Source organism: Mandrillus leucophaeus, unplaced genomic scaffold, assembly GCF_000951045.1.
Source record: "Mandrillus leucophaeus isolate KB7577 unplaced genomic scaffold, Mleu.le_1.0 Scaffold719, whole genome shotgun sequence".
Classification (NCBI taxonomy): Eukaryota; Metazoa; Chordata; class Mammalia; order Primates; family Cercopithecidae; genus Mandrillus; species Mandrillus leucophaeus.
Genome location: NW_012107797.1, coordinates 168,796 through 195,845, shown reverse-complemented (window position 1 = coordinate 195,845; position 27,050 = coordinate 168,796). Strand labels below are relative to the sequence as shown.

At 39.7% G+C, this 27,050-nt stretch overlaps 1 protein-coding gene across 2 annotated transcripts in view; it reads left to right on the top strand.

Annotated features, from left to right (window-relative positions):
* The window catches only part of CERS3 (ceramide synthase 3), a 149,023-nt gene extending 122,185 nt beyond the window's left edge, over positions 1–26,838 (top strand). Inside the window, exon 13 of one of the 2 annotated variants that reach the window (XM_011965246.1) lies at positions 24,361–26,838. In XM_011965246.1, the coding sequence (XP_011820636.1) occupies positions 24,361–24,519 (159 nt within the window). In that variant the 3' untranslated portion in view covers positions 24,520–26,838. The remainder of the gene's footprint in view (positions 1–24,360) is intronic. The other variant, XM_011965247.1, reaches the window with a different exon arrangement.
* Positions 26,839–27,050: the final 212 nt, after the last annotated feature.

Here is a 27,050-nt window from a genome sequence, read left to right as displayed (position 1 = left end):
TTGCCCAGGCTGGAGTGCAGTGGTGTGATCTCAGCTCACTGCAACCTCAGCCTTCTGGGTTCAAATAATTCTCCTGCCTCAGCCTCCTGAGCAGCTGGGACTACAGGCGCCCGCCACCAAGCCTGGCAGATTCTTTGTATTTTTAGTAGAGATGGGGTTTCACTGTGTTAGCCAGGATGGTTTCAATCTCCTGACCTCGTGATCTGCACACTTCAGTCTCCCAAAGTGTTGGGATTACAGGCATGAGCCACTGTGCCCAGACTTAACTATTTTTAATAACAAATTTCATACCACATACCTTGCAAGTGACCTTGACAATATCTCAGTTATGGAGAGCTCCACAGAGCAGCACAGAACCAGATGGTAGCCCCTCAGATACCAATTATCACGCCCTACCACCTCTTCCATGACTCTGTTTCTGCAGGCTAACTACATACAATTCTTTTGAACATACCTCCTAAAATATGCTATGAAGTCTTTTCACTTACCTGATCACTCTACTGTTCTATTTTATCCAGATTATTTAAATGTTATACCTAGAGGTCAGCACAGTTTTCTAGATATGGTCTGACTCAGACAAAATCAAGCAGGTTTGTTTTCTCTGTTTTTCTGAAAATTCTATTTCTATTGATGAAGCTTAGTTTTGTATTCCATTGCTGTTAGTCACATTATGCTATTAATTCATACTGAGCTTGAAATTGATTAAGCCTCCATGTCTTTTTCACATGAGCTATTGTTAAGCAACATTTCCTCCGCTGGGGAATTGTCTGGTGCTGAGAGTGATTTTTCGTTTTTGTTGAAAGTTACATTCCTTTTTGTTAAACTTCATTTTGCTTCATCAGGTTATCATTCCAGCCTTTTGTTTAAGAATGGGAAAGCCTGACATTTGGTGACAGGTGCTTAAATGTTTCTAATGACCTGTTGTTTAAAAGTCCTATTAAAGCCGGTAGTGGTGGTACATATTTGTAGTCCTAGCTATTTGGGAGGCTGAGGCAGGAGGTTTGCTTGAGCTCAGGAAGTCGAGGCTTCAGTGAACTATGATTGTGCCACTGCACAATCTAGCCTGGAAACGGAACAAGACCCTGTCTTTAAAAAAACACAAAAGAGGACCTATTAAAGGAATTCAGGAGTATGTTATACAAGCCAGCTCATGAAAAAGTCCTAATTTTTTTTTTTGAATCAGAGGAGGATTGTAATTATACTTAAGACTAATACACAAGAAGATATACTACTCACACCTTAAAGAAGGTCTCCCAGGATTCCAGACTTTTTGCTTCAGATCAACTTGTTACTGCTATATTGCTAACTTGTTACATGCTAGCTATATTGACTACAGCTAACTAGAATGGCTTGGGCATTAACAGAAAAATACAGCCAGGCCCCAATACAGACCAGTTAAATCTATGGAGGTGAGATCCAGACACTGAAATTTCTGACAGTCTTCTTCTTCCCCGAAATGATTCTAATTTGCATCCTAGGCTGAGATCTACCAGATTAAGCAGAGAAAACCAGCTGCACGTGTCTTCTCCACCACTGGAAAAATGTCCATGGTGCCGCTCCATTTACTGGGTCTATTTTTTAAAAAGCAGAGATCACTATACTCTTCCCTACATTTGTAAAGTCAATTGGCATGACCTCAACAAACATTCCCATCTTGAAAATCTTACAAAATTAGTGGACTTTTGTGTTACACTGATGTTCTGCGCTAAAAGAAAAAAAAAAAACCTGATAAAAATTCACTTGAAAATAAGCCCTTTGGGATTCTTTCTTTTGTAGAAAAACAGAATTCTTTAAATAGCACATTTTTTCTGTAGAATTTAAAAACAGGATTTATTTTATAAAATGATTGGCTAATTATTTTTAAAGAACCATTTATTATATAAATTGAGACATATTGGGAATTTTATGTTGCCTTTCTGGACTGAAAAGTTACTTGTGAAATATAGAGACTAAGGAAGTCAAAGTTATTTTAAAGCATGGAATTTTAGAAGTTGAAAGACCCTTAGGCGACCCTCTGCTGCAATTTCTTTTCACAAAGAGTAGCAATCCAGAGAGGGTTTGTGGTCTAACAACCATGCTCTCCGAAGTGTGGTCTGACCATCAGCCCAGGTACAGTCCAGAGACCGCTAGAAATACAATATCTCAGGCCCCACCAGTGACCTCTAGCATGAGGATCTGTAGTTTACCAAGAACTCTAGGTGATTTGCATGCACGTTACAGTTTGGGAAGCATTGGTCTAAAAAATTCATATTCTGGACAACTGAAAGGAAAACGGCCATGTGTAGCCAGAGTTCACAGAACTCACTTTAAATTTAATGCAACTGCCTTGAGGAGGGAAAAAAGGGGAAAAAACTCAATTGTTTTTTCTGTGACCTTGTCAACTTGGATAATTAGAACCGATATAACAAAAAGGAATGTACTTTGCTAGTACTTCAGAAAATTGAACTCTGACTGAATGTATTTTTTTCATACAGTGAAAGCTAAAAATTTGCTTTCAAAACAGCATAAAATGCTTATTATATAGCTCTTTGTTTCATTGCCAACTGTGGATTTAGACATGGAGTCATTCAAAAAGCAGTGGGACATTATGAGTAATTCACGATCTTCTGGGCTTTTGACATTTCTGCAAAGCCACAGATTCCCAAGCACAGCATTTAGTTACAGCACTTCAAAAACACAGCACTATGATTTTATGGAAGCTGTAGCACAGATGTCATTCCCAGAGGTGTATGGAAATACTGTGGGCAAAGATTATTCATTTAGTTCAAATGAGCATTTTATCCTATTAGCATTGGAATGTATTTCTTTTTCTCATTGTCAAGTTTTTTGTTTTTGTTTTTGTTTGGTCATTCTTTTTTTATTTTTTTATTTTTATTTTTTTGAGACAGAGTCTCGCTCTGTCGCCCAGGCTGGAGTGCAGTGGCACAATCTCAGCTCACTGCAAGCTCCACCTCCTGGGTTCACGCCATTCTCCTGCCTCAGCCTCCCGAGTAGCTGGGACTACAGGCGCCTGCCACCATGCCCAGCTAATTTTTTTGTATTTTTAGTAGAGATGGGGTTTCACCGTGTTAGCCAGGATGGTCTCGATCTCCTGACCTTGTGATCTGCCTGCCTCGGCATCCCAAAGGGCTGGGATTACAGGCGTGAGCCACCGCACTTGGCCTTTTTTTGGTCATTCTTGCAATCATTTTTGAGGAATACAGATGAAGGCCAGGTTAATTATGTATAAGCATATATATACACACACATATATACACACACACATATATATACACATATATATATCTCAAAAAAATTACACCAAAAATAAAGCCAAAAGTGTAGACATCCGGATTTGACTTTAAATGTATTGTACTCACCTTTTTTTTGGGTGGAGATTAAAGTGGTGGGAAGTTGTGTATTAATTGAGTGATGCTGGTTGTGTTACACATATTGTACAATACGGGGTGATGGCTGTGGATAGGAATATGTTTATTTAAGAAACACAGGATGGCGAAGCTTTTCCATGCCGTGTCATATGAGGATCAACTTATGGATGGCGGAATATTTAGCTGTTAGAGGAGTTCATTATCTTTAAATGTTTGGAAAAGTAACCAATGTTTGAAGGGAGAACACAGACTTCTTTTGCCTAGTACAAAGGGGTAGAACTTGGAGGAATGTTTGGGAGCTCCAAAGAGGCAGAGATCAGCCCCAAATATGAAAGGAAGCAGGTAGTGAATTACTGCAGAGGCAGAGGCAGAGGCAGGGGTGTGCATCTCCTGCTAGGGTTATTGTGAAGAGCCTATCAGCACCAAATAGAAACTGGATTAGAAGATGCTTAAAGGCGCCTTTTAAACCTGTGGGTCTACAGATACTGTTCTTTCTTACGTAATACCCCTTCCGCATCTCAGAGCTACTCCGATGACCCAAGCCTCCAGAGTTTCCCTCCTGGACTGTGACCTCGGCCTCCCGAGTATGCCAGCTGGCCTCCTTCCAGTCATTTCCACACAGTGGAGGAGAGCACTGCTATAGCAACCAGCTCTCCCAGAGCGGAAGTTCACTGAGGACAAACATCTTGACTGTTTGCTCACTGATATACTCCGAACACCCAAAACAGTGCTACAAAGTGGCTTCTAGTTGGGTTTAGAAATGAATTTGAATTTCTGACCATGACCTGTGAAATTCATTATCTGATCCGTGCTTACTCCAGGCCTCACCTGGAGTCAGGCCCTGCCTTTCTCAACATTCATTAGCCGTGCTGTCGTTGCTAATCCCCAAGCATGCAAGGTTCTCGTATCGCAGGGCCCCTGCACACGTTGTTTCTTCTTGAAATGTTTATTCCACTCTTCTCAGGCTACTCCTGTTAAACTACAGGTTACAACTTGAGTTCATTTCCTTAAGGCCTCCCTGGTATCAGCCTCATCTAAGTGAGATTCCCCTATTTAAATTTCATAGTATTCTCTACTTCCTAACACTCATTAAATCTGTAACAATGTATTTTTTATTGTGTGTTTGATTCTGTGGCATTCAGTTCTTTCAATAGATTGTGAGTTATTTGAAAACAGACCATTATATCTCCAATGTCTTGCACAGGGCACAGGATATCAAGAAGGATTTTTTGAACTGGTGGTTTTCAACTGGAGCAGTTTTGGCCTTCAAGGATATTTGACAATCTGTGGAGACATTTTTGTCTGTCACAAGTGGGAGGTGCCACTAGTATGATACGGATAACTGGAGGTGCTTACTGCTAGACATCCCACAATGGGCAGCAAGGTCCCTGAATCACCTGGCCCAAAATATCCACAGTGCCAAGGTTGTGAACCTCAGGGTGAATGAATGAAGTGTCTGTCTTTTGGTTGATTGCCCTTTGTGGCAAGGTGTTTTTCCCCAAATTATTCATTGCTTTCCCACTGCCAGTGTCTTCTCATCCAGAGGAAAGTTTGATTTATGCAGGAGCAGCCAAACACATGATTCCTTGAGAAACCAAGCTCTCCAAAATTAGCTGGTTAGTATTTCTTTACATGGCAATATTGGCATTTATAATTATTCAAATGATAATGGTTTTGGAAAAAAACAGTTGCCAGCCATTTCCTTTTGAGATAAGGCAACTGCATTGGAAAGTTTTGATGGATGGAGAGAATGAGATTGTAGCTAATGTGTCAGTTGTAATCCCAGTTTGAGAAAACATTTACTTTGATAGCACTCTCTGCACTATAACCTTCAGTTCCTTCACTGTTATGTACCATGTGGGCTGGGAAGGACACACCAGGGGAGGCTGTCTTGACTATGCCAAACAGTGGTTCTTCATTTATTCTAATTCACTTAGTGACATGGCTCTCTCATTGCTTCTTTTTTTTCACCACATGACCTCTTTACTTGCTAAGTCTAACTCAGTAAAACTGTTCCCATCCTGGGGGTGGCCACCTTCACCTGTCTCTTGGCAGAAAGCACAGAATCTGAGTTTGAGCTACACACTTTTTTGTCTCTAGCTCAAGCAATCATATTTATGAGGAAGACTTGTTAGAAGAAAATGAATCACAGTTTCTACCTATTGAAAAATTTCATTTAGTTTCGTAGTCAGAGTCTGGGGCAGTACTTCCCATTCTTCATCACTTCTTGGCATCCGAGAGATTGATGTTTGTGCAGCATGCAAGGGTAAACTGAGGTGGACCTCAAAGCAGGAGAAGACAGTACAAGGAATCCAGGCACCTGGAGCTCTGGTAGCTTCAGGCTCTGCCTTGCTACCCCAAGGCCTGAGAGGATTAATGTCTCAGCATAACTTTTAACGCTTTCCTGTCACATCTGTTGGGAATTTCTGGTATAGAATAGCCTTACGTAATGGCCACTTATCTATGGGCCAATAGATGATAATGTTATTCACTTGAAAATAGGCTGATAGATTGGCATTGCCTAAGAACAAGTCATATTTTGTCTATCCATAGAGAAGCACAGATGAGATACTTTTAAAATTATCCTTATTCAGAATTCTTGCCAACTATAGCAGTTTTGCTCCTCTGAGAGATGCAATGCTGTCCAGCAGGAACTATCTGAAGTGGCCATCACAAAGCCTGCTGCAGAGGACTGTATGTCAGGAGAGGTCTCTCAGGACCAAAACATATGCAGCTGTGTCACAGAGGGCCAGCCGATGTGTCACATGCCCCTCTGCTGACTACTGTGCTCCCTTATCCTGAGGTCCCGGGTGTGAGCTTGCCAACCCGTGTCAGCTCAGAATCTGGAGCCTGGTCACAGAGATCTGATACAGCTTGGACATTGCTGAAGACAGCATTTGGAGAGCTGAAGAGTACAGGGACCCATATCAAAGGACCCAATTGAGTGTAACAGGCTGGAAATGAAGTACCTCATAAAAGGCAGGGATTGGGGATAATGTTTAGGATTTTGTTTTCAGCAACTGAGTGGGTGGTAGTACCATTTGCTTAACTGTGGAAAGTTTATGCCAGAGAAAAAGGTGGTGTAAGAGGAGGAGACTAGAGTTTAAAGACTGTTAGACAGCTGAGGGATTTTCTAGCTATTGAGTATTTGAGTTTGAAGCCTGAAAGAGGCCCATACTGGGGATATAAACTTGGAAGTCATCTACAGTTAGACAGTGTTAAATTAATGCTATGGTATTAGATTAACTCATTCACTCTCTCAACAAATATATACAGAGTGCCTACTATGTACTAAATGAAATCACCTATGAGAACCCAGAAAAGACAGATGGTATATTCCAGTACATTCCTACTCATTTTATTCTCTCTCCCCCTCTCTTTCCCTGCAGAGATGGCCACTGTCTTGAAGCTGGTATCCTTCCTCTCATTCCTCTGTATATTTATTATGTCTGGATATAGTCACAGGCATTAGAGCATTATTTTCTGTATTTTTAAACTTTATGTAAGTGATATGAGCTTATATATATATATATATATATATGTGCAGCTTTTTTCACTCATTATAAGACTATTCATATTGATATATGTCTCCTTGTGAACATGTGTGTGAATTTCTCCATACATGGAATTATGAGGTCAAATTTATTTTATTTTTTATTTTTTGCTATCACAAAGGAACTCACTTTAATTTTTTTGTTGTGCAACATTTAGTTTATTAACTGAATATGAAATTTTTGGTGTGTGTATAGCCAATGAGCTTTTTTTTCTTTTTCAACTTTTTTTTTTTAATAAAGAAAATAGGCTTAATTGACTCAGTTCTGCAGGCTGTATAGGTAACATGGCTGGGGAGGCCTCAGGAAACTCTCAATCATGGCAGAAGGCAAAGGGAAAGCAGGCAATTCTTACATGGCTGGAGTAGAAGGGAGAGAGAGAGAGAAGCAGGAGGTGCTATACACTTTTAAACAACCAGATCTCATGAGAACTCACTATCACAAGGACAGCAAGGGGTAAATCTACCCCCTTGATCCAGTCACCTTCCACCAGGACCCTCCTCCAACATAGGGAATTACAGGTCAACATGAGATTTGGGTGGGGACACAAATCCAAACCATATCATTCTCCCCCTGGCCTCTCCCAAATCTCATGTCCTTCTCACATTGCAAAATACAATTATCCCATCTCAAAAGTCCCTCAAAGTCTTAACTCATTTTAGCATTAACTCAAAAGTCCAAAGTCCAAAGTCTCATCAGAAACAAGCTAGTCTCTTCTGCCTATGAGCCTGTAAAATAAAACAGCAATGAGTTAGTTCCAAGATACAATGGGAGTATAGGTATTGGGTAAATACTCCCTTTCCAAAAGGGAGAAATAAGTCAAAAGAAAGGGGGCTACAGGCCCCATGGAAGTCTGAAACCCAGCAGGGGAGTCATTAAATCTTATAGCTCCAAAATAATCTGCTTTGACTCCATGTCTTACATTCAGGCAACACTGATGCAAGGGGTAGGCTCCTAAGGCCTTGGGCAGCTCCGGCCCTGTGGCTCTGCAGGGTATAGCACCAGCAGCTGCTCTCAAGAGCTGGTATTGAGTGTGTATGGCTTTTCCAGGTGCATAGTGCAAGCTGTCAATAAATCTACCATTCTGGGGTCTGGGGGATGGTGGACCTTTTCTCACAGCTCCACTCAGCAGTGCCCCAGTAGGAACTCTGTGTGGGGGCTCCAGCCCTATCTTTCCCCTCTTTACTGCCTTAGTGGAGGTTCTTCATGAGTGCTCCACCCCTGCAGCAGATTTCTGCCTGGATGTCTAGGCATTTCCATACATCCTCTGAAATGTAGGTGGAGGCTCCCAAGCCTCAGCTCTTGCCCTCTGTGCACCCACAGGCTTAACACTACGTGGAAGCTGCCAAGGCTTTTGGCCTGCACCCTCTGGAACACTGGCCTGAGACATATCTGGGGCCCTTTTGGCCATGGCTGGAGCTAAAGCAGCTGGGAATATGCCTTGGAGGCATTTTTCCCCATTGTCTTGGCTATTAACATTCAGCTCCTCTTTATGCAAATTTCTACAGCCAGCTTGAATTCCTCCCAAGAAAATGGACTTTTCTTTTCTACCACATGGTCAGGCTGCAAATTTTCTAAACTTTTATGCTCTGCTCCCCTTCTAAATATAAACTCCAGTTTCAGAACATCTCTTTGTTCATGCAGATGAGCATATGCTGTTAGAAGCAGCCAGGTCGCATTGTGAACACTTGCTGCTTAAAAATTTCTTCTACCAGATACCCTAAATCATCTCACTCAAGTTCAAAATTCCAGAGCAGGAGCATAATGCCAGCCAGTCTCTTTGCTGAAACAAGGAAAGAGTGACCTTAACTCCAGTTCCCAGTAAGTTCCTCATCTCCATCTGAGACCTCCTCAGCTTGAACTTCACTGTCCCTATCACTATCAGCATTTTGGTCACAACCATTCAACAAGTCTCTAGGAAATTCTAAACTTTCCCTTACTTTCCTGTCATTTTCTGAGCCCTTTAAACTGTTCCAACCTCTTCCTATTACCCACTTTCAAAGCTGCTTTCACATTTTCAGGTATCTTTATAGCAATGCCCCACTGCTGGTACCAAGTTTCTATGTTAGTCAGTTCTAGCACTGCTATAAAGAAATATCTGGCCAGGCATGGTGGCTCATACCTGTAATCCCAGCACTTTGGGAGGCCAAGGCCAACAGATCACCTGAGGTCAGGCATTTGAGACCAGCCTGACCAACATGGAGAAACCACATCTCCACTTAAAATACAAAATTAGCTGGGCATGGTGGCACATACCTGTAATCCCAGCAACTCGGGAGGCTGAGGCAGAACAATCACTTGAACCCAGGAGGCGGAGGTTGTGGTGAGCTGAGATCATGCCATTGCACTCCAGCCTGGGCAACAAGAGCAAAACTCCATCTCAAAAAACAAAAACAAACAAAAAAAAAAAAAAAAAAGAGAGAGAGAGAAATATCTGAGACTGTGTAATTTACAGAGAAAAAAAAATTAATTGACTCATGGTTCTGCAAGCTGTACAGGTAACATGGTGGGGGAGACCTCAGGAAACCTTCAGTCATGGTGGAAGGCGAAGAGGAAGCAGGCACATCTTACGTGGCTGGAGTAGGGGGAAGAGGAGCTCTTTTTCAACTTTTGTTTTAGGTTCAGAGTGTACGTGTACAGGTTTGTTACTTGGGTAAATTGCATGTTGCTGGAGTTTGGTGTACAAATGATTTTGTCACCCAGGTAGTGAACATAGTACCTGATAGGTAGTTTTTTGACCCTCACCTTCCCCCTACCCTCCACCCTCAAGTAGGCCCTAGTGTCTGTTGTACCCCTTTTTGTGTCCATGTGAACTCAATGTTTAGCTCCCATTTGTGAGAACATGCAGTACTTGGTTTTCTGCTCCTGCATTAATTTACTTAGGATAATGGCCTCCAGCTGCATCCATGTTGTTCCAAAGGACATGATTTTGTTCTTTTTTATAGCTGTATAGCATTTCATGGTGTATATGTACCATATTTCCCTTATCCAGTCCACTACTGATGGGCACCTACGTTGATTTCATGTTTTTGCTATTGTGAATAGTGCTATGATGAACATTTGAGTGCATATGTCTTTTTGGTACAACAATTTATATTTCTTTGGGTATATACCCAGTTATAGGATTGCTGGGTTGAATGGAAGTTCTGTTTTAAGTTCTTTGAGAAATCTCCAAAATGGTTTCCACGGTGGCCAAACTAATTCACATTCCCACCAGCAGTTTGTAAGCATTCCTTTTTCTCCATAACATTGCCAATATCTGTTATTTTCTTTTTATTAATAGCCATTCTGACTGGTGTGAGATGATATCTCTTTGCAGTTTTGATTTGCATTTCTCTAATTATTAGTGATGTTGAATATTTTTTCATATGCTTGTTGACTGCATGTATGTTTTCTTTTGAGAAATATCTGTTCATGTCTTTTGCTGTTTTTTAATGTGGTCCCTTGTTTGTTTTTTGCTTGTTGATTTGTAGAATCTGTATAGATTTTGGATATTAGACCCTTTTCAGATTCATCTTGGCTCTGTGTCCTCACTCAAATCTCATCTCAAATTGTAATGCCCATAATCCCCACGTGTTGAGGGAGGGACCAGGTGGGAAGTGATTGGACCATGGAAGCAGTTTCCCCTATGCTGTTCTCATGATAGTGAGTTCTCATGAGATCTGATGGTTTTATAAGGGGCTCTTCCCCCTTCATTGCTCACTCTTCTCTCTCCTGCTGCCATGTGAAGAAGGTCCTTGCTTCCCCTTATGCCATGATTGTAAGTTTCCTGAGGCCTCCCCAGCCATATGGAACTGTGAGTCAATTAAACCTCTTTCCTTTACCAATTACCCAGTCTCAGGTAGTATCATTATAGCAGTGTGAAAACGGACGAATACACACAATTTGCAAATATTTTCTCCCATTCTGTAGATTGCCAGCTATCCCAGCACTATTTATTGAATAGGGAGTCTTTTCCTCATCGCTTGCTTTTGTCAACTTTGTCAAAGATCAGATGGTTGTGAGTCTGCAGCTTTATTTCTGGTTCTTTAATCTATTCCATTGGTCTATGTGTCTGTCTTTGTACCAGTACCATTTTTTTTTGGTTCTGTAGTCTTATAGTATAGTTTGAGCTCTGGAAGTGTGAAGCCTCTGGCTTTGTTCATTTTGCTTAGGATTGCTCTGGCTATTTGGGCTCTTTTTTGGTTCTGTATGAATTTTATAATACTTTTTTCTAATTCCATGAAAAATTACATTGGTAGTTTGATAAGAATGGTATTGAATCTGTAAGTTGCTTTGGGTAGTATGGCCATTTTAACAATGATTTTTCCTATCCATGAGTTTGGAATGTTTTTCCATTTGTTTGTCATCTCTGATTTTTTTCCAGTGGTTTTTTTGTTTGTTTGTTTGTTTGTTTTACTTTAAGTTGCAGGATACAAATGCAGAATGTGTAAATTTGTTACATAGGTATATGTGTGCCATGGTGGTTTGCTATACCTATCAACCCATTATCTAAGTTTTAAGCCCCACATTAGGTATTTGTCCTAATACTCTCTCCCCTTACCCTCCGCTCCCTGACAGGCCCTGGTGTGTGTTTTTCACCTCCCTATGTCCATGTGTTCTCATTGTTCAACTCTCACTTATGCAGTGTTTGGTTTTCTGTTCCTGTGTTAGTTTGCTGAGAATGATGGCTTCCAGTTTCATCCATGTCCCTGCAAAGGACATGGTCTCATTCCTTTTTATAACTGCATAGTATTCCATGGTGTATATGTACACATTTTCTTTATCTATTCTATCATTGATGGGCATTTGGGTTGGTTCCAAGTCTTTGCTATTGTGAAGAGTGCCACAATAAACATACATGTGCATGTGTCTTTATAGTAGAATGATTTATATTCCTCTGGGCATATACCCAGTAACGGGATTGGTGGGTCAAATGGTATTTCTGGTTCTAGATCCTTGAGGAATTGCCTTGAGGAATCCTTGAGGAAACACTGTTTCCCACAATGGTTGAACTAATTTGCATTCCCACCAACAGTATAAAAGCATTCCTGTTTCCCCAAAGCCTCAGCAGCATCTATTGCTTCTTGACTTTTTAATAATCACCATTCTGACTGGTGTGAGATGGTATCTCATTGTGGTTTTGATTTGTAGTTCTCTAATGATCAGTGATGTTGAGCTTTTTCTCATATGTTTGTTGGATGCATAAATGTCTTCTTTTGAGAAGTGTCTGTTCATATCCTTCATCCACTTTTTGTTTTTTTCTTGTAAATTCATTTAAGTTCATTGTAGATTCTGGATATTAGCCCTTTCTCAGATGGGTAGATTGCAAAAATTTTCTCCCATTCTGTATGTTGCCTGTTAACTCTCATGATAGTTTCTTTTGCTGTGCAGAAGCTCTTTAGTTTAATTAGATCCCATTTGTCAATTTTGGCTTTTGTTGCAATTGCTTTTGGCATTTTCATCATGAAGCCTTTGCCCATGCCTATGTCCTGAATGGTATTGGCCAGGTTTTCTCCCAGGGTTTTTTTTTTTTTTTTTTTGGTCATTTTGGGTTTTACATTTAAGGCTTTAATCCATCTTGAGTTAATTTTTGTATAAGGTGTAAAGAAGGGGTCCAATTTCAGTTTTCTGCATATGGCTGGCCAGTTTTCCCAGTATCATTTATTAAATAGGGAATCCTTTCCCCACTGCTTGTTTTTGTTTGATTTGTCGAAGATCAGATGGTTGCAGATGTGTGGTATTATTTCTGAGGTCTCTGTTCTGTTCCATTGGTCTATATGTCTGTTTTGGTACCAGTACCGTGCTGTTTTGATTACTGTAGCCTTGTAGTATAATTTGCAGTCAGGTGGCATGATGCCTCCAGCTTTGTTGGCAATACAGGCTCTTTTTTGGTTCCACATGAAATTTAAAGTAGATTTTTCTAATTCTATGAAGAATGTCAATGGTAGTTTAGTGGGAATAGCATTGAATCTATAAATTACTTTGGGCAGTATGACTATTTTCATGATACTGATTCTTCCTACCTATGAACACGGAATGTTTTTCCATTTATTTGTGTTCTCTTATTTCCTTGAGGAGTTGTTTGTAGTTCTCCTTGAAGAGGGCCTTCACATCCCTTGTTAGCTGTGTTCCTAGGTATTTTATTCTCTTTGTAGCAATTATAAATCAGAGTTCATTCACAATTTGGCTCTCTGATTCTCCGGTGTCTCTGTCAGGTTTTGGTGTCAGAATGATGCTGGCATCATAGAATGAGTTTGGGAGAAGTCCCTCCTCCTTGATCTTTTGGAATAGTTTCAGAAGGATTGGTACCAGCTCTTCTTCATACCTCTGGTAGAATTTGGCTGTGAATCCATCTGTTCCAGGAATTTTTCTGGTTGGCAGGTATTTTATTACTATTTCAATTTCAGAACTCATTATTGGTCTATTTATGATTTCAATTTATTCCTGATTCAAATTTGGGAGGTTATATGTTTCCAGGAATGTGTCCATTTCTTCCAGGTTTTCTAGTTTATGTGCATAGAGGTGTTTATAATAGTCTCTGAGGGTTTTTTCTTATCTTGTATTTCTGTGGGGTTGGTGGTTAGGCTACATTTACTAGATGCTGCCAACCTACTTTTCTAGCCAAATGTATGAGTGTTTCTTTTTCCCCACATGCTCAACAACTTTTGTTACAGTATTATCAGACTATTCAGTATTTACTAGTTTAATGGACATGAGATTTTATCTTATTATTTGAATTTGCATTTTACTGATTACTAAGATTTAGCATATAATATAGGATAGGATAGGATAGGATAGTAGTCAGTTCTGTTGACTTTTTTGTAAATTGCCTGTTCATGCCCTTTGCCTGCTTTCCTATCACATTGAGTTTCTTCCTTCTTAATGGTGCATATGAGTTATTTGAGTTCTTTGTGTATCTTGAATATTAAGATTTGAAACAAACTTCAACATTTCAATTTTAATACAAATTTTGTGGGCTTAGTCTTCTGTCTTGCCATGATTTTTTTCTGGAATGTTGCTTTACCTAAAATCCCAGTGCACTTTTATTTTCAAAATGTTTTTGCAAATCTTTGCCTGGTTAGAGTTGTGGAACTTTCAAACTGTGAACCTAAAGCTGTTTTTAAAGGATGTAAAATGTAGCAATTTGGAGAATATGTTAAACAGTTTTAATCCCCAATGTAAATTATATTGATATAATCAAATCATTTTCTGCATCCATCACAATTTGTTGATCACCACACAGTCTGGCACATTTTTAATTTATTTTAGGTCATATGGAGAGTATGAAAAAAATCCATGTATTTTTATCAAAAGTCACATGGTATAATCTGAGCTCTGCTGCCACTAAGCTGATCACTCTACTGGGTGGGACTGAGCCCTGTAGCTTTTATCTCATCTGAAAAATGAATGTCAGACCAGATACTCTCCAGAGTCTGTCTAGCACGAAAACTTAATTTTTCTCTTAAAAGCTAATTTTAAAAGCCACAGGTTTTTATAAAATGAAATCATTTCTTAAGGAATGAGATTCATTGAGAGTAGCAAAAAATGATTAGTGAAAAATAGAACATATTCTATTTTACACTGGTTAGTTGGGAGAGTATAAAAAGCAACTTTTGTGTCTGGCTCTGAAATTCAAAAAGAAGTATTCTGTATACGTGGAACAGTCAAAAAAATTGGCTCTATTTTTCTTCTGTAAGTCAGGGGACCATGACTAAACTGATCTTAAGGTTGTGTTTTAAGTAATGTGGATTCAAACTTCACAGGACTTAAAAGACTTTAGGGCACCCCTTATAAATTTGAAAAAGAACAAAGCTGGAGTACTCAAACTTCCTGATTTCCAAACTTACTACAAATCTGCAGTAATCGAGACAGTGTGGTACCGGCATAAAGACAAACATAAAGACCATGGTATAGAATAGAGAAATAAACTTTTACATGTATGTGGTCAAATAATTTTTGGTAAGGGTGCCAAGACCGTTCAATGGGGAGTCTTTTTGACAAATGGTGCTGGGAAAACTGAATATCCACATGCAAAAGAATGAAGTTGGACCCTTACCTAACACCATACACAAAAATTAACTTGAATTCACACACAAACCTAAATGTAAGACCTAAAACTATAGAAGAAAACGTAGGGCAAATAATTTTTTGGATATGACACTAAAGGCACAGACAACAAAAGAAAACATGGGCAAATTTGACTTCATGAAAATTTAAAACTTTGGGGCATCAAAAGACACCATCAATAGAGTTAAAGGTAACCCACAAAATGAGAGAAAATATTTGCAAATCATACATCTGATGAGGGATTCATAAACTGAACATATTGAGAACTCCTAAAACTCAGCAGCAACAAAACTCCAAGTGACCTGGGTTCAAAATTGGGCACAGGACTTGAATAGACCTTTCTCTGAAGAAGATATATGAATGGCTAATAAGCACATGAAAAGATGCTCATCATAACTAATCATTAGGGAAACACAAATCAAAACTATAATGAGATACCACTCACAGCCATTAGGAGGGCTACTATTTAAAAAAAACAACCAGAAAATAATAAGTGTTGATGGAACTGTTGAATGATACAGTCACTGTGGAAAACAGTATGGTGGTTCCACAAAAATATTAAACATAGGTTTAACCATATGATCCAGCAATTCCACTTCTGGATATATGTCTAAAAGAACTGAAAGCAGGGACACAGATATTTATGCACACCCCTGTTCATAGCAGCATTATTCACAATAGCTAAAACATAGAAGCAATCCAGCAACCATTGAGAGATGATTGGATAAACAATATGTGATATATGCACACCATGGAATATTGTTCAGCCTTTAAAAGGAAGGAAGTTTGGCCAGGTGCAGTGGCTCACGTCTGTAATCCCAACACTTTGGGAGGCCGAGGCAGGTGGCCCACCTGAGGTCAGGAGTTGAAGACCAGCCTAGCCAACATGGTGAAACCTGTCTCTACTAAATATACAAAAATTAGCCAGGCTTGGTAGTGGGTGCCTGTAACCTCAGCTACTTGGGAGGCTGAGGCAGGAGAATCACTTGAACCAGGGAGGCAAAGTTGTAGTGAGCTAAAATCGTGCCACTGCACTCCAGCCTGGGCAACAAGAGCGAAACTCTGTTTCAAAAGAAAAAAAAAAAACACAAAAGGAAGGAAATTTGGACACATTCTACAACATGAATGAACCTCGAGGACTTTATGCAAAGTGAAATAAGCAAATTACAAAAAGACATATACTGTATGATTCCACTTATATGAGGCACTTAGAACTGAGAAAGTCATAGAGACAGAAAGTGGAATGGTGGTTGCCAGAGGCTGGGGAAAGGGGAGAAGTGGGGGAGTTATTGTTAAAGGGTACAGAGTTTCTGTTTCACAAGATGAAAAGAGTTCTGGAAATGGATGGCGGTGGTGATTACACAGCATTATGAATGTATTTAATCCCACTGAACACACTTAAAGATGGTTAACATAGTAAATCTCATGTGCATTTTGCCACAAAAATTTAAAAAGGACTTTAGACAATGCTTTGGCACTTCTAGACTGTGGGAAGTCAGGGCTGTTATCCTGTGATGGTATTCTATGTCTAAAAAATTTGATACCAGCCAAAGTTAATTACCATGTGATATGACAGGTTCAATCAGTTTTCCTAAGCCCCTCGAAAGAAAAGGATAAGCAGAAGTTGGAAGTACATCTATTGCTTTAGGGACACTCCAGTGCTCTGAATGAGTGAGTCTTAGAATGTGAGGCGGTTCATCTCTATGCCTGTGCTCCTAGAACACACCCTTCAAAGGAAAACTTTGACTTTGATCCAACTTTAATCAGGGGAAGGTCATTTTGGTCCTAATTTCAGGGTTTTCAGTTTCTCCTAGTGTATTGTATGTTCTCAAACTAAACGAAGTCTCCCTTTGTACTGACTGTGATTTCAACCACACCCACCGAATGCAGGCCTCCTGTGCCTGCTGGAGTGCCAAGTTGATAATATTTGCAAATACTGGTCCTGGTGAGTGATGTGAGGGCTCGAAAGCTCCTGTTAGGACAAGTAACAGGGTCTCTATTAAGCTAGAAACTTGTCTCTCATTCTTTTCACTGTTGTTTTATGTAACCAAAGGGAGTTGTTGGGGGCAGAAACTTCTAAAAGACCTTAAAAAATCATGACCATCCACTTCCAATGTAGAATGAATAATATTGCTAATAACTTATTCTAGACCACCCAGGTTGTTTTTGGAGAAAGTTCAGTGTAATATTCGATACCTTTGCTAGGTCTAAAAGGAAAGTTATTGAAAGTTATCAGAATAGTAGTATGCTCTGTAATGGCGGCTGCTATAGTAAAACTTTCCCAAGGGGGAGTCAATTGGGCAGATGACAAGCGTGTGTGCCACAGCATGCTCGGGCCAGGGCACAAAATCACTACAGTCCTGTGGCTGCTGACACGCAGGTCCACCTCTCCACTCTTCAAAGAGGGTTTTGGATCTTTCTTTAAGCATGTGTTTGGTTGGCCCTTTAATGATTTGAAGGGGGGTTAGGGCCAACAATTTGCCTAAAAAAAGTTCCAATAACTCAGTAACAAAACCTACAGGTTGTTGGTGTGTGGAGAGCAAGTGGGAAGGGCAACACAGTGAGGCCAGTAGATTCAAAGAAATGGACTCACACTGGTTTTGCAAGCAAAGTCTTGGCACTAAGTCAAAGCAGACAGGCAGAGTTTCAGAAAACACCATGGCTTGACCTCTAGTGAGTGTGTAGATCCCTTGTTCCCCCTAGAGCATACTTGATTTTGTTTCTAATTTCTATGAAGTGTTTTAATTACTGGAAAAAAATCTGCACTTGTGATATGGTTTTTCTCAGAATATGGGTGCTGGGCTGCACCTTTTTTTAAGTTTTCTTTTATTTAAGCTGATTAGAAAAACCTCATTTTTCTGGCATACCTTAGCCAGTGTTTTTCAAACTGTGGGTTGCAAATCATTAATAGGTTGCCAAATCCATCTCATAGATCTAGACTGTCATTTTTAAAAATGAAATAGAATATAGAACTTATCAGTGCTTGTCTCACCTAGGAAATAATCATTTATTAGGATTAATTTTTATCATTTCAAATTTATACCTAAAGGTCAGAACTGATGGCACCTGAGGGAAGGTCAGAATAGGGATGGAAGGTGTAGCGAGACAGGGGGCACTTGGCTCAGAAGGAGGGGAGAAGGCATTTTCTTATACAAAGAGCCAACCTCAAATAGAACTGGGTTGCAAGTCTCCTGGGTGTCCTGCCTCATCAAGTATTTGTGCAGCCTACTCCAGCAAGGGTCTGTAGAGCACTGCTGTTCAAGGTGTGTGAGCTTAGAGTCTGGCTTTTCATCCTGTGTGCCTCTCATAGCTGTGTGGTGTTGTAAAATTTACTTAACCCTCCTGAGCCTCAGTTTCCTCTCTTTTAAAGAGAACAGCTGTTATGTCCTGTGGCAGTGAGGAGGAAATGTTGTTCATGTAATTGTTTAGTCCCAAGTCTGCCACGTGTTAAGTCTTTTAAGTGTCATTGCTATTATTGTTATATGAAAGTTGGACTGTACAAGGTAAAATTGAATATAAAGTGAGATTTTATTGATTTCCAATTTATATCATTCAAGCTTGCATGACATGCACCCATCCTATTCATCCATCTAACAAACTCTTACCACAAGGAAATCCAGAGGGATCCTTTCTGAGCTTGATTCATCATCTAAAGTAGTAGTTGTCAATCCTATCAGAGCCACATTCCTTCACTGTCCTGAAACTAAATTCCTAGGTTATATAATTTACCTATAATTATAATTTCAAAAAACAATATAATTCCACAGCTGTTTTTAAAAGAGATAAGATGAAAGATATTTCTGATAAAATATACATTTCGTGTGTGAAATATGTGCATAACTATGCTAGAAAACGTCATGAAGCTGGCCAGTGCTGTGCTTGCGTGTATATAGAACCACCAAGAATGGATGGCTACAAATGAAGACTGATACAGCTGTGTTATACGGGTGATTCAAATGTCATCAGTAGCATTGCTGTCAGTGACGTGGTGTTCTGGAATTGTGAGTTTCCAAACAGAATAGTACATATTTCCCTTGGTATCCATTGGGGATTGGTTCCAGGACTACCCACACATACCAAAATCTGAGGATTCTCAAGTGCTTCATATAAAATTGGCCGGGTGTGGTGGCTCACACCTGTAATACCAGCACTTTGGGAGGCCAAGGTGGGTGGATCACTTGAGGTCAGGAGTTCAAGACCAGCCTGGCCAACATAGTGAAACCCCATCTCTACTAAAAATATAAACATTAGATGGGCACGGTGGTGGCCACCTGTAATCCCAGCTACTTGGGAGGCTGAGGCAGGAGAGTCACTTGAACCTGGGAGGCAGAGGTTGCAGTGAGCCAAGATTGCACCATTGCACTCCAGCCTGGGCAACAAGAACAAAACTCCATCTCAAAATAAATAAATTAATGAAAAATAAAAAAATAAAAAAATAAAATGATGTCGCATTTGCATGTAACCTACACACAGCCTCCTATATACTTCTCTAGATTACTTACAATACCTAATACCATGTAAATGCTGTGTAAATAGTTGTTGTACTACACTTTTTAGGGAATGACGAAAATCTGTAAATGTCCAGGACTGAGACAACCACTCTTTTTTTTTTTTTTCCTGAATATTTTTGACAAATGTGGGGCCCATGGATATGGAAGGCAAACTGTATAGTCTTACTTTGACTTATATACATAGTTGCAATCCTGGAAAATTCAGAATATATTAAAACCATCCAAAAAATTATTGTGCTTGAATGTACAAAGGAGTCAGATTCTAGGCTTGGATAGTTACAGACAGGGTTTTCACCTACATGCATATCTGATGGGACATGTGAATGTCAGCACATTGCAGGACTGCCAGCATCCCTAGCCTTTGCTCCCTAAACGTCAGTAGTATTCTCTAACCTTTATGACCGCCAAGATGCTATAAAGTTCCAACAGGCCCTACACAGTTGGGATCTCTTGTTAAAGGCAAATGGCTGGAGGGTATGTGGCTGGGAGCAGATGGGGTGGCACCCTCAAGGACTAGTGTCTTTCTTAGCTAACATAGCTCTTTAAGTCCTGCAGAGATGGGTGGGTAGATGCTGGTATGCCATTCTGGAGAGAAATTAGGTTCTTTATTCTGATTTGAGTTTCCCCTCTGATATGGTTTTGCTGTGTCCCCACCCAAAACTCATCTTGAATTGTAACTCCCACAATTCTCATGTATCATGGGAGGGACCTAGTGGGAGGTAATTGAATTATGGGAGTGAGTCTTTCCCATGCTGTTCTCGCAATAGTGAATAAGTCTCACAATATCTGATGGTGTTAAAAAGAGGAGCTCCCCTGCACAAGACTTGCTCCTCCTTGCCTTCTGCCATGATTGTGAGGCCTCCTAACCAGTGTGGAAGGAGTGCAGTCTCGGGTATGTCTTTATCAGCAGCATGAAAACAGACTAATATACCCTTGTTCTCTACAGAAATCTTTTGAGAAAGGAAGAGGCAGTGACTATGTAAGCAAGCATCAACTAAGCATGGCTCTTTCCTGAAAGGCTTCATCTGGAGGAGGAAGTGCTTTTGATCCCAGCTCCCAGCATATAAGAGAAAGGTTGCCTTTCTCTGATGCATCTTAACTGAGGAGATACCAAGTTTATTCCTCAGTGTTTACAGGGAGGCTTGTTTATTTTGACACCCTTTCTGTGGTGTTGTAGAAAAGCACCGAACATACAGAGAAGAGCCCCATGAAGTTGCATTTCTGTGATTAAGCCAGTATAATGTGTGCACATTGGGTTTTCAAAAGCCATGTTCAGATTACACACAGAGGAGGTACTTGGTTACATATATGCGGAGACTCTTGGGAGGTGGTCAATTTTAGTCTGCAGGTCACAAAAGGAAAAAAAATCAGTTGTACAGTTATGGATGTCATCTCAAAAAATTATGTGAGAAGAAACAGTCTTCATCTTCCATATTTTTTTTTCTTTTCTAAACTGGGTTTAATAGAGACATTTGTGAACTGGCCTAGAGGGTGATCCCGGGGTCGTGTCTATCACTGGACATGTACAGAGCTTGCGTTATCTTACTTGTTTTAATCATTCATATCATCCTTTATCTTCCACAATGAGGGCAGATCTATGGCACCTCCATCTCCTTTCCTTAGGGCGATGTTATTTTTCTAGATTTCTCTGCAGAATTACTTTGAGACACCATGAGAGAAGAGGAGGAAACATACAACTCATAATGAGTAACTGTCCTTGAAGGAGTTCTTGCATGAAGAAAATAGAAAACATTCTAATTACAAGTAATAAAAATATCCTGACAACCAAAATGCCTACTTGAGTAGTACTTCACTTTGCAAATGTTAGTGGGAAAACCCACAGTATTTTCTTCCTAAAAAGAAATCCTTATAAATTTTATTTTTAAAATTATTATCAGGAAAATGGACATTTTTCTGTTGATGTAGAGTTTTGTGAATTTTAACATGTGCATATATTTGTGCAGCCATCCCCATAATCAAGATACAGAGCATCATTTCATCACCCCAAATAACTCTTCCCTCTAACCCAGTTCCTGGCAACCACTTATCTGTTATCCATCCCTATAGTTTTATCTTTTTGAGAATGTCATGAAAATGATATTCGTGTGCCATATAATAGATCATATTTTTAAACTAACATTTTTTTACTCAGCATAATATCTTTAGGATTCATCCAACTTCTTATAAATGTCAATAGTTTGTTCCTTTTTATTGTTAGTAGTAGTTTATTGTCAGTAATTTCATTGTGTAGGTGTTCCAATTGTTTTGCGTCCTTGTCAGCACTTGGTATTGCCAGTCATTTTAACTTTTGCTATTCTAATGGGTTTGTAGTTGTACATCATCATGGTTTCCATTTGCATTTTCCTAATGACTAATGGTGTTGAACATTCTTTCATATGCTTATTTGTCATCCTGTGTCCTCTTTGATAAAGTGTCTCTTTGTATGTCTTTTGCCTATTTTTTAAATTAGTGTTTTTTTTTTTTTTTTACCATTGAGTTTTGAGAGTTCTTTATTATGCATACAGATTGGATATGTGATTTGCAAATATTTTCTCCCAGTTTGCAGCTTATCTTTTCATTCTCTGATTAGTGTCTGTCTTAGAGCAAAAGTCCAGTTTGATGGAGTCCAGTTTGCCAGTTTTTTTCTTTCATGTTTTTTGTGCCATGTTTAAGAATTCGTTGCCCAGATCAAGGTCATGAGTTTTCTTCTAAAAGTTTTATAGTTTTATATTTTATATTTAGATCCATGACCCATTTTAAGCTGGCTTTTATACAATGTATGACATTTTAGTCAAAGTTTACTTCTTTGCTTACAGATGTCCAGTTGCTCTGACCATTTGTTGAAAAGACTGTTCTTTCTCCACTGAATTGCTTTGAACCTTTGTAAAAATTCAATCAGCCATACTTGTGTGGATCTATTTCTAGAGCCTCCATTCTGTTCCACTGATCTGCATGTTTATTCCTTTGCAAATACCACCCTGTGTGGATTACTGTAACTTTATATGTCTTAAAATTTGGCAGTGTAAGTCCTCCCATTTTATTATGTTTTTCAGATTTGCTTTAGCTATTCAAGTTCCTTTGCCTCTCCATAGAAATTTTAGAATTACATTGTCTGCATCTATAGAAAAGTCTGCTGGGACATTGATTGGTATTGTGTGGAATCTATAGGATAATATAGGGATAATTAGTACTTTCACTATGTTCAGTCTTCCAATTCATGAACATAGTATGTCTCTCCAACTATTTAGATCTTCTTTGATTTCTTTCAAAGAATTTCGGACTTCTCTCTGAATTTTGTAGGTTTTAAATACAGATCCTATCCATGCTTTGTTAGGTGTATACCTAGATATTTGATTTTTCAAACTATTATGAATGGCACAGATTTTTAAATTTCAGTTTTTAATTGGCCACTGCTGGTTGTATTAATTTCTATGGTGACTGTAACAATTTTCTACAAATTTGGTGCTAAAAATAAGAGAAATGTATTCTCTCACAGTTCAAGAGGTCGGAAGTCCATAATTAGTTTTGCGCTAAAATAAAGGTGTCAGTTAGCAGGGTCATATTCTCTTCGGAGGCACTAGGGGAGCATCTGTTCTTTGCTACTTCTAACTTCTGGTGGCTGCCAGCATTTCTTGGCTTATAACTGCATCATCCCAGTCTCTTCTCTGTCTTCATATTGCCTCTCTTCTGTGTGTTGGCCCTTCCTCTGCCTCAGTTTTTGTAAGGACCACTTGTGATGCCATAGAGGGCCCACTTACATAATCTAGGATACTATTCTCATCTCAAGGATCTTAATCACATCTGCAAAAACTTTACACGAGTTAATTAATTCTGGCCTCATAAAATAAAGTGAGACATGTTCCCTCCTCTTCTATTTTCTGGAAGTGATTGTGGATATTTTGTGTTATTTCTCCTTTGTGTGCTTCATAGAATTTACCAATGTAAACATTTGGACCTAATGCTGCTATTTTTCAGAAGGTTTTTGATTACAAATTAAATGTCCTTCATAGTTATATGACTATCCAGGTTACCTGTTTCAGCTGGGGCAAGTTTTAGTAGTTTGTAGTTTTTGAGAAATTGGCCCATTTTATCTAAGTTGTCAAATGTATATGCATAGAGTTGTTCATAGCATTCTGTTGTTATTCTTCTATTGTCTGCAGTATCTATAGTCTTGTCTTCTTTTTCTTTACTGCTAATTTGTGCTTTCCCTTTTTTTTTCTTTATCAATCTTGCTAGTGAGTTATTAATGCTGTAGATATTTTCAAAGAATTGGCTTTTGGGTTTATTGGTTTTCCCTATTGCTTTTTCTGTTTTCAGTTTCATTAATTGTTTTGCCCTAATTATTTCCTTCCTTTTGGTTGCTTTGGGTTTATTTGGCTCTTCTTTTTTTTCAGAGTCTTAACGTTGAAGCTCAAATTGTTTGAGAGCTTTTTTCTTATTGAATATAAACATTTAATGCTATGTATTTTCTTTTAAGCATTATTTTAGCTGCATTGAACAAATTTTGATATGTTGTATTTTAATTTTCATTTAGTTTAAAATATTTTCTAATATTCTTGGAATCTTACTCTTTGACCCAGTGATTGTTTAGAAGGGTCTTATTTAATTTCCAAGTGTTTTGAAATTTCCTTATTATCTTTTTGATATTGGTTTCTAGCTTAATTGCATTATGGTCTAGAAATATGCTTTGCGTAATGTCAATTATTTAGGTTTGTTAAGGTTTGCTTTATGATCCATGATATAGTCAATGTTGGTGAATGTTTAGTTATTCAGATGTTGGGTTTTCCTTAAAGAGAGCCATACTTGAAACTGGCTGTTGGCAGATTTACTCAAGACTCTTCCTGGAAGATTGTCACTCAGCCAATTCTTTCCTTTGTCTAGAACATCCAGGATGTGAGAAGCGATGATGAGGATTATGAAGAGGAAGAGGAAGAGGAGGAGGAAGAGGAAGACGGTACCAAAGGCAAAGAGATGGATTGTTTAAAGAACGGCCTCGGGCCTGAGAGGCACCTCATTCCCAATGGTCAGCATAGCTGTTAGCTGGAAGCCCACGGGACTCCCACAGCACAGCATGCTGCAAGGACTGTTGGCAGCCTGGCTTCCAAGCCCCACACATACCCCAGATTCTGCCCTTCCCTCTTTCTCACCACCACCTTCCCTCCCACCTAAGATGTGTTTACCAAAATGTTGTTAACTTGTGTTAAAATGTTAAATACAAGCATGCCCAGGAATTTTTACTGCAGTTAGGACTCAGACTGGTCAAATATTTCAAAGATTTCTCCAGAGAACCGTGTCAGTTCTAACTGCATATAACTTTCTCAGGGGATCACTTTGTTATAGGCCCTTTCACTTTGTCACCTTGCCTGTCCTCGGGACGCTTTCACAAATGCTAAGTAATGCCATTTTTCTCAGGTGTATTTGGCCACAAAGAGCAGCTTGTTTCTCAAAAATGAGTTAGAAGTGGCAGTAGGACAGGAGCAGAAGGACCACACCAGGAGACTCTTCCACGTTATGGACACATCCTGAAGTTTAGGTGCGTCACCTCCACAGGGCGGTGTCAGTCCCTGCCTGCCACCCTACAGGGTTGCAGTAAGGATTAAGTGAGATCACAGAAGTTTAAGTACACACTGTCAACGTGAACCAACCCACTTTGCACTGTTTGGGAGAGAGAAACCTGGCTAAACTTGGCACTGCGTTGGGCCTGAACAAAAGGCAGAATCTTTAAAAATTCCTCTTAAATAACTCTGGAGATACCTGGAAATGAAAGTGCCGAGAAAGGTGTTCCATTTTATTTGCTAACTATTTATGCATCAGTTCTCCAAGGGTCATTCTCAGATTCTCCTGGAATTCTTCTCCCTCAGGACCCTTGGTTCAAGGAAGGAAGTTTAGGCCCTGTTCCTTCCTGTCATTTGCTGGTCTTTCCCTTTTTCCCTTTCTAGGAGGGAAATTTCTGTGCTGTTGCCCTGAGCCCTTCTTTCAGGCCAACACAACTACCTGGGGACCTCCACGGGGGAATGGGATCCAGGTCAGGCTGCTTGCTGAGCCACATCACCCAGGAGGCCTGAGCCTCTGGGGAGGGCATGCATGTGCACTGCCTGACCCGGGGAGATCTTGGGAACAGAGGATGCTGCGTGATTTCCTCTGGCTTCCAATCCAATCAGCCTGTGTCACAGTGAAACAGCACAACACAAAAGGCCAAAATATACCCCCGAGAAACATTTAAGGGCAGGTGTTAGAGTCAGTGCCAGCTCCCAGCTCCCTGGGAGGAAGGATAGGGATGGGCAGGTCAGTAGCCAGCTTGTCCTCACCCTCAGGAAGGGAGCACTGGGGAAGACTTGCATATGTCCCTGCCTCCCTTGTGGCCTTGTCACCACAGGGACACATGTCCTGGGCACAGTGTGCAGGGCTGACCTGGGAGACTTCTCAGGTGACTGCTAACTGAGGAGAGGCCAGGCCTTCCCAAGGAAGACCCTCAGTGAAATCTGCATCCGCCCTCACCCCCGCCACAGTCTCTCATAATGGTCAGATTTTGTACATTCATCCTATTTATTCAGGGGCTCGTATTATAAAGCCACAGGAGTGGTCGGCTTGTAGGGACTGGAAAATCAGCCCCAAGCAGGGCAGCTGCAGGGCCCCTGAGGCCGGAAGGACACTGCACAGAACAGACTGCGTTACTATTATTTTTACATAAAAGTATACATTTGAAACCTTAAGGCTAAACAAAAATAAACAAAAAATCCTTTAGAATTCTTTCTGCAACAAAATATCTTTTTGAGAAATTGTTAGAACAGAAAAACAAGGTCAGATTTTCTCTGTATAACGTTTGCTTTTTTGAGGACGATATCATAAGCATTATATGTATAATATGATATTATAAATCAAAATGCCTGCACCCACTTTAGGGCATAGCTATTGATTTATTAATATTATATTATTATTATTTTGGTGGAAGAAGGTCACACTAAGATACGATTTTTTATGTTTTCAGTTAACGGTATATTTTCTTATTTGCTTATTTGGTTTCTGCCTCTGTACCCAATATCTTCTTGCTTAAGGTAGAAAAGTGTTTGTTTAGCTCTATCTCCAGTTTGTTTTCTCATTTGAATGTTGAAGGTAAAATTGATATACCAGTTTTAACTATTTCTGATACAGCTGAAAGCACTAAACCACTTCATAAGAAGTAGATACACATTTTTGTAACACTATTTAGGGCTTTTGTGGTTAATTTTAAAGGAAACCACCCTTTCTACAGGAAACAAGGGCTCGGGATTCTTCCAGAGGACCTTATAAAAATACAGTCTGCGGTGCCATCAATATTGTAACAGTAATGACTTACAATAAAACAAAAAGTCCAGTGTACGTGGTGATTGAGTAGATTCAGCACACACATTGCTTACAGGTCTTCCTGTGTAGTGGAAGTAAAGACTTGCCATTCCTCCGGAAGGGCCATGCCAGGAATCAGGGAAGCAGTGAGGAGAAGGAAGCCAGGTTGGGATATTTGGGCTGCTGCCTTTGCGGTGTCAGACACCAGATAAGACAAGCCTGGCTGACATGGGGAGCCCCTTGCCTGA